Source organism: Ciconia boyciana, chromosome 18 (genome assembly GCF_034638445.1).
Source record: "Ciconia boyciana chromosome 18, ASM3463844v1, whole genome shotgun sequence".
Taxonomy (NCBI): Eukaryota; Metazoa; Chordata; class Aves; order Ciconiiformes; family Ciconiidae; genus Ciconia; species Ciconia boyciana.
The window spans coordinates 7,431,491-7,444,528 of record NC_132951.1 but is presented as its reverse complement, the minus strand read 5'-3'; the positions used below and the strand labels follow the sequence as shown (position 1 = coordinate 7,444,528).

Here is a 13,038-nt window from a genome sequence, read left to right as displayed (position 1 = left end):
AACCCACCATGCAGTGCAGGTGTGTCCTTTGCATATCCAACAGGAAACCTAGCTGGGCACAGAAAGTGAAACAGTTCTGGCCTTTATGATCATGAGTTCGGTTAAATATGGAACTAGTGAAAAACACAAGCAGATCAAAGTAGAGCTCGCAACCTGTTATTAAATTAAGCTGAGAGGACGCAAGCTTGGAATAACTCCATGCTGTAGGATAATCCTGTGTAATGGGGATAGATACCCATTCCCCCCTCCCAGGGTTTCCAGCAGCCTGCACGCTACAGACGGGGCTCACACCGCTGTGGGGTCCTGCCCCGGGGGCCTGCACCCCCTGCCCCATTTCGGGAGCTCCCCAGCCTGGGTCTGCTTCCCAGCTCTGGGGAAGGCACCCACCCACCGCGGCTGCCCGGCCCGCAGCTCCCGTGCAGCTCCTCGGAGCGGGTGCATTGCAGGTGCTTGGCCACCAGCAGCGTGAAGAACACATTTATAGCATAAAGCGTCATGTGATAATCTTTTCTTTCTGGATGACAAGGCTGAGAGCTCATTAAAGCTATTATAACAGACGTTACAGGTGTAACAGAGGAGAGCCATTACTGTGTTTATGCTGTTGCAGCAACGTGTATAATTTCGTTTTCAAACTTTAATCATTTGGCTGCTAGGACAAATGGATTAGTGTGATGATGTTTTCCAGAGGAAGACGCTGATGATGTAGTTTACAGGGCTTGATGATTTGCTCGTGTATCTGGGATCCCCATGGGATAAGAGATAGGATTTGATGGCTCACCAAACGCATTACAGAATCTATCTCGCTTCACCTCACTGAGTTTTGTCCCTTCTGAATTTATCTTGTTTCTTCCCTGCTGCTTTATCTCAGGGATAAAGGAGTGGGGAGGGAGGAGGCAAGAAAAGCCATCTCTGTTCCTGCTCACTCACAGTCCCAACGTGAGCAGACCGTGGAGATCCCAGCCCTGGCCGGTGAGACACACCTCTGGTGATAGCAGAGGTGAGGCCCAGATTTAACTGCAGAGCCCAAGCCGATAAATTATCCCAGAACGATAAGACGATGCCCTGAGCCAGCAAAAGTTGAGGAAGTGGTGGCAGCACTGGGGAGCGGCCTCAGGAAAGGCTTAGGTCAGGGAGAGCACGGGGCAGGGACATGGCTGAGGTTCATGAGCAGACGTGAGGTGGGCATAGCGGGCCGAGGTCGTAGAAGAGAAATCGACAGTATTTGAGTCTGGGGTAAGCAGAATTCATATATATCAGTGCGCCCTGTTCGCACACGCGGCCCCTTAGTGAATGGATTGGACCTGGATCGGAAAATAATATAAAGCCAGTGGGATGGTGATGGACAGAAATACCCTACGCTCACATTCCCTCTGCGGTGCCTCCGTGGGGCTCAGACCCACCCACGCTGACACCTCTCCCAGCAGGGCGCACGTTCAGAGGAGCACTGTCCCTTTAAAAAATGTGAATTTGTCCAGAAACAATTATGCAGCATAAACACAGAAAAATCAACAGGGTGAATTTCAAACTAATAAAGATGTAATCTCTAAGTCATGAGACTGTGTTTGTTAGGAAAATATACATACCCCTGAGAATCCATCTACGGTTGCTGTATTACACACTGTTCAGCAGCTCACTGGGCGTTTTTCCAAATCCGTTTATTTTTAACATTAGTCATATTATTCAATTAATTATAAAAACACTGAGGTTTTCAAGAGATGTTTCTGATAAAACTGCAGAGTAAATATGCCTGAGAACAGCAAGGATTAAAATTTCTGTAAACCTTAGCATTTGGGGCTGTTGCTATAAACAAGAGAAGTCCTCCAAGCAGGTTATTTATCAGAGTGAATCATACCAGATAACACATGGCCTCCTCCCACACCACAAACAGAGGGATCATTTGTCCTTTACCTAGTGATGGAAGCAAAAGATTGACATGTCTGTCAGCCGTACGCTCAGGGGATGAGAAGTGTGAGGGTCTGGGCTGGATTCTCCAGATGCTTCCAGCATCGAGCATCCCAGCTTGGCAAATATTAAATATTTAGCAGGCTGAGCTCTTTCCCAATAAACTGAGAAACAGAAAGCAAAAAAACCTAGCCCATCTCTAGCAATGTCTCAAGGCCTCGAAAACACCACATATCAACAGAATGATTCAAGCCCTACCTTTAAAAGCAGCCTCCACAAGCCCTGCTTTATGGGAAGACTGGTATCTCCTGCCATGGCTTCACTGTACCAATATGAAATGCTTTCCCAGCCCAAAGTTTGTGTATCTGCTTCACCTGGTAAGCAAGAATCCTGACAACGCATTTGGCTTAATCCAGCTTTTAACTTTTATCCAAGTATGTCGCCATGTACTTTTCCTAGCAGATTTTTTTTTAAAGACTCACATTGTGGTAAAACTATTTGATAGCTCTGGTATTGTCTGCATAGATGGCAAAGATTAAAGGCAAGGAGTCTGGGCATCAAAGCCTGGCAAAGAGAGCGAGGACTCCCAGGCTTTCATCCAAGCTTTGCCAGACATGCAAATCAGCCTTGGGAAAAGTCCCTCCATACTCCCTCAACTTCTCTGCAACAGAGGCTCTTAGGCACATCCCTAACTTTAAAAAATAGGCAAATCATGTTGATTGCAGACTCCCTTCAGGACAAGGAGAGACATTTTGTTCTGCTTGCCCTTAAACGATGGAATCCTGCCTAACCAGGGATCCCAGCCACAGCACAGGACGCGGCAGCACCAACATAATAACAGGGAGCCATTTTGATGAAAAGATGTGTTTAACTGGTTGCCACATCTCACACGCGGAGGGTGAGGCTCCAGCTCTGGCCCTGCCTCGCGCTGCCCACAGAGGCGTGCGGTGCCAGGGCCTCCCTCCCGCTCCGGGACAGCCAGCCCAGACGCTGCTGGTCAGCCTGACCCACGGCCCGCTGTGTGGTACCCGCTGTGTGGTACCCGCTGCGTGGTCCCCAGAGGCGCAGCGAGAGGACGGGGTGGCCACACCATTGCGTTCGTGAGGCAGCGCTGCCTGAAAAGCAGCTGTGCCTGCAGCGCGTGGGACGTACCCGCTGGAAGAGATGTCACCGGGAGCTGCTTGGGCTGGGAGGGCACTGGGACAACGACAGGGCACGGGGTGCTGGCTGTCAAGGGGCAGTGCTGAAGGGGACGCAGAGAGGCCGTGCCTGTCAGAGCTGCCTCTCCCATCACCTCAGCCCAGGCTGGGACACCTTGACTGGCTCCAGGGGCCGAGGCCTGCCATGCCCTCAGCCAGCCCACTCCAGTGCCAGCTCGGGGCTGCTCGGCCTGGGGAAGGAGGGACTACGGGACATCCTGGGGGGCGCGGGAAGCCCGAGGTACCCCCCACCCGGGGGCCGCACAACCGGCCCGGCACCCAGGCCCCGCCACCCAGGCCCCGCCACCGGGGCCGCCGCAGAGCCCCCCGCTTCCTACCCGCCCCCTCCACCAGGGGGCGGGTCTCGCCCAAACCGACAGCCTCCGCCTCTAATCCCCGCGCTTTCTTCCCCGCCCCGCGCCGGAGCAACCAATCAAAGTCTTGCTGTGCTCGGCCCGCCTCCTTGCTGCTTGCCCAATCGGGCGGCGCCGCTCTCGTGCTCCCCGCTCCCCTCCCCCCTCCCCAGGGAGGAGGGCGTTACGTAGTGTCGGGTTGGTATTCCCGAAGCGCGGTGGTGGCGTTGCTCTGCCTTGTGGCTGCCTGCGGCGTTGGCGTAGCGGCCGCAGTTGGCGTAGCGCTAGCAGAGGCGGCTGTGGCGGGGAGCAGCGGTGGCTGTGGCGGACGTGCGAGGAGAGGGCAGGAGGTGCGAGCAGGGACCGGGCTGGGACCGGGCCGGGGAGCGGGCTGAGACCTCCTGCAGGTCGGCTTGTTGTTTTGGGGCTGGGAGGGGGGCTGAGACCTGGCTGCAGCTCGGTGCATGGTTCATGGGGCCAGAGGCGGGCTGCGGCCCGGCCGTGGTCCAGTGGATGGCCCCTGGGCTGGGAGAGGGGCTGAGACCTGGCTGCAGTTCACTCTGTGCTTCACAGGGCCGGGAGGCAGACTGAGACCTGGCCAGCGTTCAGTGCATGGCTCAGAAGGCGAGCTGAGACCTGACCACAGCTTAGTGCATGGCCCAGGGGTTCCAGGGGACGGGCTGCGACCTCACCGCAGCCCAGTGTGTGGTCCACGGGGCCCAGAGGTGGGCCGAGACCTGTCCGCATCTCGGTGCACGGTCCAGGAGGCTGGAAGGCAGGCTGAGACCTAGCTGCAGCTCGGTGCAGGGGCAGAGGGGGCAGGTATGGTTCATGGAGGGGGCTGGGGGTGTGGAGCAGTCACCGATCTGCCCCCTCGTTCCGCTCAGAGGCAGCTGCAGGAGAGCGGTGCCTCGGCAGAGGTGCCCGGGCCCCGGTGCAGCGGGCAGAGCCGGCTGGATGCTCCCGCTCCCGCCCGAGCGGGAGAGGGGCTTTAACCGCACACCCGTGCAGGCAGCAGGAGCTTTGCCTGCCTTGGTTTGCAGTCATTAATTCTTAGTATCAGTGAGGATTGTTTACTGCCCGGTGTTCATAACCTCGTCCCTTTTAGATGCTAATCAGCTCTTGGCCTCCCTGGCTTAGGTGTTGCGTAAATATGTAATGAAATTACCCTCTCCAGCCCCAAAACTGAACTATGCACAGCACGGCTTGGCGTGGACCTGGTGCTGGGGGAAGGCAGCATGCTTGGTGGGCCCGGCTATTGGGCAGCCAGATGACCTGATTTGGTTGTTATGCTGTGTAATCTGGAGCAGACTGCTTTTTTTTTCCTCTGTGCTGCTTTCTCCATTTGTAAGATGCAGGTGCTAACACTTGGGGCTAGTCAGAAAAACAATAAAGAAACAGATTTTTGTATTTCTTGAGACAGCTTTGCTTATTCTTGTTAGACTATGTGTTAGATGGATCTTGCTCTGTAAACTGCTTCTAAAGATGATGGGTAAAAATAGAGCAGATTTTTATTAGCTGCTTTGCAAAACAGAAATTACGAGGGGGATGCCAGCAGTGAGGCTTGCTCTAGGCAAAAAGGGGAAAGAGGATGTTGGGGCCAGGCTAATTGGGGCCATACCTCTTAAGACTGGGTATGAGTCTGGACTGAATAGTACCCATCCAAACAGGTTTTATAGGAGGAGGAGGAGCCCAGGACTGCCTGGGACTAATTTACTCATTTCCCTCCCAAAGGCTGACCCGAAGACCTGTATCAAGGAGTTGCACAAGTGGAGGAGATAGAAGCTGGAAGCTGTCTGAATGTGTTGTCCACAGACTTAAGGCTTCTTCAGAGACTTACGACAACTTCCCAGGAGAGATGCTTTCTGGAGGGGTTGTGCTGAAGACGGAGCACTGCAGCCTCTAACTGGGACAGCTCCTGCTGGTCTGGAGCTGAGACTGACTTCTCTCCCTCCCTTTTCCCTTGGAGATGTTGCAGAGATTTAATCTGACCTCTTCCTCCTCACCTGAAGCCTGCCGTGGCGATGATCCCACAGCCAGATCCGACCACCAAAGAGAAGAGAATTGTGCGTTTGAAGCTGGGCCGTCGTTGTAACTGAACTGGAATTTACTCCCTGCTTGCGCTCCTAGAACGAGTGCCATTCCTCTGCTTGTCTGTGTGTGTTTTGAGCTGCTCCTCCCTGATCTTGTTTGGAATTCCTGGGCTTTCCACGCTGAATTTGCCCATGGCTTTCCTGATGAAGAAGAAGAAATTCAAGTTTCAGACAAGTTTCACTCTAGAAGAGCTGACTGCTGTCCCCTTTGTGAATGGGGTTCTATTCTGCAAAATCAGGCTGCTGGATGGAGGAGACTTTGCTAGCTTATCTACCAGGTAAGAAGCTGCTTGCAGACTTGCTTCCTGGCTGTGCTTCTTTCCCTGGTTATTCTTCACTTGAGCAGTTTAGCATATGGCTACCACTTGCCTAACCCTTGATGGGATTTTAATAGTTCTGTTGTAGGGCTCCACATGCCACACCACTCTCTGGAGCGGCGGAAGAACATAGCTGGAGAGCTCTGAACCTGGGTGGTGTTGGCTGATCAGAGCTGGATTGAATTTTTCAGAGATGTGGGGAGGGAACGGGAGGTCTCTGCCCTGAAAGAGACTGGCGTTTGTGGATGAAATCCTCTGGTCGTCCCCCCATCCCCCCTCCCTTGCCCAAGTTCTCACATGCTATTTCAGACCCTATGCTATGTTGCTTTCATGCCTGACTTGAAACTCAACTTTGTAGAAAACTGTATCTAAGCAAATTAATCCTTCCCAACTTTGCTCTCCCCCTTTGCTTCCGAATTACTGCTCTTGATAAGAGTGGAAGTAGCTTGCTTTGCATTGCAAATTGCTGTGCAAGGGAAAACTGCTGCCTGGAGTCAAAGTAGTCAGTGTTAAAGACACAGTTTATCTCCTTGAACTGATGCCATTGCATCTCCAAGTTTATAGCTGCAGTATTTTCTTTTTTATGTGATCCGTCATATTGGGATCGTTCTGCTGCACATCTTAGGAGGTTGTTCTGCCATCGTGTATTGGCATTTCTCTGACTCCTTCAGGCAGGTCTGTCCCTACTCCTGCTACTAATTGCTAATAAAAACTTGCTTTCTTTCCAACTATGCACATAGATTATCACCAGCAGTATGCAAAAGCAAATTCCATAACAGCCCGGACTTGCTTTCTTTCTGCCTCAAGATGTGAAGGAAGCCTTCACTGGCTTTCAAAACTTGTTTTTTTGCTTTCCTAAGTGGCTGCTCAGTTTTAAAGGTACAGGATTAGTTTGTGCTAGCTGTTAACTGCTTTATCCCAGAGCTAAAGCCTGGTTTGGTCTGGTTTTCCTCTTTGTGGTGCTGCACACTGAGCTTTCTCATTTCAGGAGAGATTATTTTATTGGGCAAGCGTAAAACACTTCTGTCTTGCAAACAGAAGTGGTAGGGCATTGGTCAAAGCTTGGTTTTTCTTCCAGAGACACAGTGCAGCCTCATCTGAAGTCTGTAGAAGCTGTGGGTGTGGAACACCTCCAAAAATGGACTTTGAATTAATTTATCTTTTGAAGAAAATCTATCAAAAGAGCTTTTCCTTACAGTGTTCTCCCCTGAGGCTAGATCCTTGGGTTTGGTGGAAGCAGCTTATCTAAGGAATTCAAACAGTATGTGAACTTGGAAAGAAATTAACCCCTCTGCTTCCTGGAGTCATAATAAAATGAGTTGAACTGGAGGGTGTCTCAGGAAAAGCCTGTGCTGAGAAATGTCGATCTCCCTCTCCTTGTCATCCCTGAAAGCAGCTTCTAGGAGCCGTCGCTGGGGTTTGCTGATGCTGCCAGCCGTTTGGGTTGCATTGGGTTGTTTTCTGAGCTGGCTGGGGTTCAGCAGTTTGCTCAGCGTGGTGCGCTGCAGATGTGTTCCAGCAGCGAAATCATCTGTAATTTAAACCAAACACATATATTACTCTCAACCGGCTCGCTTGCTTATAAACGAGCAAAGGGGAAGTAGGCTGTTGGGTTTGCTGCCTTTCCCCTAACCTGTCTGTACTCTAACTGAAAGCACATGGAAACCTGTTCCTGCTTGAAAAGTTACGGGTCTCAGTGGTATTGAGTCATTTGACCTTTTCCAAATATTTTCCCCTGTTGCAGTTAGAGAAACTTCAGGAGGGGTGAATTTCCAGGAACAGTGAGCAGAAGAGTTGCCATGTGGAGAGGCTTCCAGACCGTGCCTTGGCTCTGCTCTATGCTCCTCTAGTCATTTCCACGACCTTTTTGATACTCGTTGGATCTGGGGAAAGATTAAAGGGAAGGAGATGCGGTGTCCGTGCTGTGTTAGAAGCCTGTACATTATTTAGGATCTGTGATTGTTTCTCTGAAATCAACCACTTCCAAAAATGATTGCGTTTGAAGGTGTAATGTCTGTCAGGTCATCTTATGTGACCTGCTTGTGTAAAAAAAGTTTGGTGTTTGCTCTGCAGCCAATTTGGGCTTCTTCTGCGGTCTGTGGCAGTAGGAGGTATGCAGCTATGATCGAGCAGACCGGTAGCTCTTTCTGCCCCTGAGTTTTCAGAGCACTGATCTGAAGAAGGCGTCCCGTGTCATTTTGGAGTCTGTAAATGGGAGGGAGAAGTAGGTATAGGAACCCTTCATACGACACACTAAATCAGTTTTCTTTTTTCTCGATTAAGTGACCTATGATGTGGAAAGAAGAGTGGTGTCTCAGAATATAAGAATCTCCAGAGGCAGATTCTTCAGGTTATTTACAATAGACTTACTTGGCAGCTTGTGCACGTCTGTGGCGAGAGGTGGGGATGCGATATATCCAGTGAGTTGCTAGGTGGCACCGGGTCAATTTGACCTGCGAGCAGAGCAGAAGTGGGAGCTGTACGGCCAGCTCCCGTCAGCCCGTCCCGGTCCCAAGTCCGCTTCAGCCTGGGTTGCAGGTACCTGCTGCAGCCTGGTGCTGTGGGTCCACGGGGCACACGCCGGGCCAGGACCCCCCTCCCGGCTGTGAGCTGCTCACACCTCCTCTGCCCAGGCTGGGACGAAGCAGCCTGGCTGGAGGGGAACCTGTCTGAAATGCATTAAGACTTAACGCTCTTAGGAATTCAAGGCACTCTGGAAAAGGTCCAGGTCCTGTCAGCACATTCAGTTTTGGGGACCTGCCTCTCTTGGGTTTTCTGGTTGGTTTGGGTTTTTTTTCTTGCAGGCAGGTACCCTTTTTCCACACTCACTGTGCTCAGGCCTTGCAGTAAAACATGGGTATTTTAGTCACTAAAGTTGCAGCTGTAAATATGCTTTTGTTTGTCCTTTCCCCTCCCTTTGTAAAGTCTCCTTATGCTGTGGCAGGGCTTCTGAGGATAAGACTCGCCCGTTTCAGTTTACCGTGCTCTGCGTGAAAAGCATCTATTGTCTGTGGGTTTATCGCCCTGCCATGGGATTACAGAAGTTGGTCTTCTGAAAATGCATCTGAGCCAGGTGTAGGCCAGGCAGGTGCTGTATTTCCCCAAGGAGAAGTACTGGTATATTCCTTGAATAGTATTAATCCAGATACTTAAATAGCACAACCGCCAGTGAATTCAGTTGCCTCCTGAATATCTTTAAAAATAGCAGACACAGAGCAGTAGGGATGTATTCATGGCAACCGTTTTTGTGAAGCAGATGGGCTGCTGCGTTTTGTACCAGTTTGAAGCTTTTTGGGGGGGTGTGTGTCTTTGTTCCTAGAGAGATGATACGATAAGCTCATCGGGAGGTTTCAGATCCGTGGATCAGCGCAGGCAGGAGCCTGGATGTCCAAATGAGTGCCTAAAGCTACAGCTTTAGGGACTACAGCTGACGTAGTACATACATGTCCATCTTTGGGTATCAGAGAAGAGGAAGACTTGATTAAATCCCCCCCCCCCCCCCCAGTGTCAGTTAATGTTGAGTGACAGCCAGATGCTCTTTACCTCGGTGCTGATTGATTTCTGGCTGAGTGTTGGCAGCGAGTGTTGCCGGTGCATGATGTGAAGGAAGTGGAAAGCCAGGTGTTATCCACAGACTCCTGACACTTCATCCTACGTTGTTCTGTTAGCGTGCCAACAGTTTCACTCTGGTATTTCTGGATTTGAAGGAAGGGATTGTACTCTGAAACCCCCTGGCTGACTCTATAGGAAAGACTGTTTTGCATGAGTTGAGCAACTTTGAGGGCATTTCCCACCTTCCTCGTTGTCTTCTGAAGGCACCTCAGACTGTATTTGCTTTGGGACCATGCTTTTCCAAGCATATGCAGCATTTCAGCTTGGTTTTCTCATCCTGGCACTCCTGCACCAGTTTGAAGCAAAGAACATAGTTAGTCTTCTGCAGCCCAGCAGCTGTTTGCATGCAGGCTCAATCTGGGAAGAGCTGACTCTGTTAGGGTGGTCTGGCCTCAAAGTATTTTGGTGCTGTAAGCCTGAACTGAGAATGTTCTTAGCCTTGCAATTTTTAATTGAGTAAGAGTGAAAGGCTACTTCCTGCACTGCATGCTTTGTGTGTGTGTGTGTGTGTGTGTGTGTGTAAAGCTGCATCCAGAAAGCCAAAGGAAATGCTGATATTTGGGGAGGCACCTCATACCGATAGCTCCCTGTGGACTGAGGTCAGCTTTTGTGTAAGTGTGGCTTTGTCATCCTTATGTAGGTACAGACCTACAGCTACTTGCTTTCCTCAGCTGGCGGGATGCAAAGCATCATTATGTCTTAGTGGTATACACAACTCTTTCATTTCTGTAGGACATAAATAAAGGGGGAGAGGCATTGCCCTGCTAACACTTGGCTGGTGTTCTGGGTTCAGAAACCTTTGTGAAGGGAGGTGCAAGTCATCCCACCTCTGAAATGCAGCTGTGTCTCAGTGGTGAGAGTTAGAAATCAACTAATTCACTGTCTGTACGTAAATAATCACTGTGCCTGATGTTACAGGATCCTTCAGGTTCACCATGTTTGGCTCTTTCAGACTGGAAAATTGTTAACTGGTTAATCAGAGACTAAAGGACTCATTCAGCCCAGTTGAGATATAAATCATCACCACTGTCTGCCGTAAAACAAACGTTAGGTGACTAAATCGTTTCTTCTAGAGTCAGCGTCCCCAAGAGGGGAAGAAAACTAGCTGTAGTGAACGGAGAGGATCGCAGGCTGAGTTCTGCCTCTTGATTTGAGCAGGATTGCCAGGGTGTAGTAGAGGAAGGAACTTGGTTGTGGCTCTAAACTGTTCTCCTGGTTCCATATTTTAGGACGATGTGCGCTTGGCTCCATCCTCTGCTGGAGCACGTGTTTTAAAAGAGCTTTTTTTGCAAACATATCTGAAAATGTAGACCTTTCCTATGTATAAATATATTCCTAATATACAGATCAAGAGAGTGAGTTCTAATGCTCCAGAGCAGCTTCACATGCTAATGTCCTTCTTTCCTAGCTGCAGCCTCAGGAGTGGGTTGGGGGTGTTAGTGGAGGAGGCACTTGAATACAGCCTCTAGAAATTATCTGCAATAAAATATAACCTAGTTAGAGATAATATTAAGGCACAGTACCTGCACTGCTTGCATTCTGAAACAAATATAGAGAAACTAGACAGCAAAGATGAGAAAAAGGGGTTTCATTCCAGCAGTGTAGCTAAATGTAAGTGAAAGTCGTGAGAGCAGAAGCAGTGGATGAGGTTTAACCTCTGGCAAGTTAAGGGTGTTGGAAAAAGTGCAGAAGTGATACAGCACCGCAAGGTCCCGGCACCAACCATCTTAAGCTGCACTTTGAAATTACAGAGCATTTCTTTCACCTTTTCTGGGCTCTGGCTGCTACACCTGCAGTGTCCGACCGCAGAGGCTTTGGGGTGGGTTGATTTGCTTCGTGCCAGACTTGCCTCTTCCTGTCACCGGTCACTGTGTTGGACCCTGTCGCAAGACGGGCAGAATTACGTTAAAACTTTCCTGCCACGGGGTCTGTATCCTGTTGAGTAAAGAACGGTCTCTGTTCGTGCTCTGACTTCTGTTCTGCCTGCTGTTGCTCAGGCAGGGGCTGCTTTGTTGACCAGAAGCTGTAATCTAAAGCTCTGTAACCGATACGCTGTGTCTACAGCATCAGTAAATATGTTCAGATACAGCCAGCTTTCAAACTTCCCCCTCATCACCGATTCTGAACTGGCATTGCTTTGACAGCTAACTCTTAGCAATAGCCTTATCTGTGTGACTTAAGTAGCCTTTGGCTCAAAAAATTACTCACTGGAAATTAATGTTCTACTTCGAGACTGGGGCCCTGTGGCCCGCTTGATTTACAGGGTGGCAATACTATCAGCTCTGGCTGAGGACAAGGAGAGGTAGGAGAGGGTGCCCCCCCCCCGCCTTTTAAGACATGTATTTATTTCTGAAATACAGGGGAGAACCTAAATGGCTTCCAGTCTGTTTATTCTTTGTGCTTTTGAGCTGCCATCAGTGTTGACTCTAGCTTTGTAGCTGTATTTCAGAGGAATTCATGCATGCCTTCGGGAGCCTGTGGTCTCACTGCACAGTGGTTGGCATTTTAATAGGCCATAAGCTGCCAATGGCAAGTTGTTCTGGTACCAGTTGCTAGATAAATGAGGTAGGTACAGATTTATTTCTTATTATTTTATTGCAGGAAGCTACATCTGGTAGTGTTTTGGGAAAGAACCCAGTGTCTCCCTCAGATCAGAAACCTCCCTCTCTTCAGGACAAGTCTGCATGCTCGCCAGCCTGACGGAGTGGGATGGTGAGCTCTCGCAGCATCCACCTGCGCTTGGCTCTGTAAGGTCTCATCCGTGCAAGGACAGACGGATGCGGCTCTGTATTTGGCCTCCCTTTTTCAAACAGGATATGTTCTGCATCCTCTGTGGGCTGCCAGCTCTGTGCTAGGCTTGCAGCCTGCCCTGCAATGGGTCAGGAATTATTTTGCAGCTGTGGCTTGTTGTGTAATAAAACAGAAGCCTTTAGGAGTGCCCTGGACCAACACTTGGATCTGCTTGTTTTTTCTGTAATGGCCTGTGACCTTGTATCAGTAACCTGTGCTGTAAAGGTGATTATTTCAGGTGTTATTTCACATGGCTGGATGTGTTACCCCACCCCAGTACCAGCTGCTTACCCTGCAGGATGAGAGGCTTTTTTTTTTTCCCCCCTTGCAGTTTATTCATGTTATGCCAAGTGCACTTGCTGGGAGACATGATACACATCGCTATCGTAACTCCGGACTTGGCATCATGATCTCTCTGGTACCATACAGTGGGACTCGGCATCTCATTTTAGTGCCTGGGTTTGAAAGGCACTTCCCACTAGACAAACAGTTGTGCCTGTGTTCACTGGATGAACGGCCTTCTTGTTTGGTATATTTTTAATCTGATGAGCAAGAAAGGGAATTGTTCTGCAGGATTTGAAATTGCTGATCTTCATGGATGTCATTTTCACGTGCTTCTCGTGAGTCTCCCGTGTAGCTCAATTGATAAGGCTGAGGTGAGGAAATGGGACTGGGTTATGGGGATGAGGAAGAAAATGAAGAGGAAGCACATAGAGACTAGAGGATTGGGAGGAGGCAAGTGTGGAACAGACAGGATGTTCTAGAGAAGCAA

At 50.0% G+C, this 13,038-nt stretch overlaps 1 protein-coding gene across 4 annotated transcripts in view; it reads left to right on the top strand.

The window, feature by feature from the left end:
• Nucleotides 1-3,664: 3,664 nt before the first annotated feature.
• Nucleotides 3,665-13,038, top strand: part of EEIG1 (estrogen-induced osteoclastogenesis regulator 1) — a 39,387-nt gene continuing 30,013 nt past the window's right edge. For 2 of the 4 annotated variants that reach the window (XR_012045606.1, XM_072882714.1), the window contains exons 1-2: nucleotides 3,665-3,804; nucleotides 5,189-5,825. Coding sequence is in view for 3 of the 4 variants with exons in the window: in XM_072882714.1 (XP_072738815.1) it covers nucleotides 5,680-5,825 (146 nt within the window). In the remaining variant the exon portion in view is untranslated. Of the gene's footprint in view, nucleotides 3,862-4,256; nucleotides 4,277-5,188; nucleotides 5,826-13,038 lie in introns of those variants that run through there. The other 2 variants (XM_072882715.1, XM_072882716.1) reach the window with 2 other exon arrangements.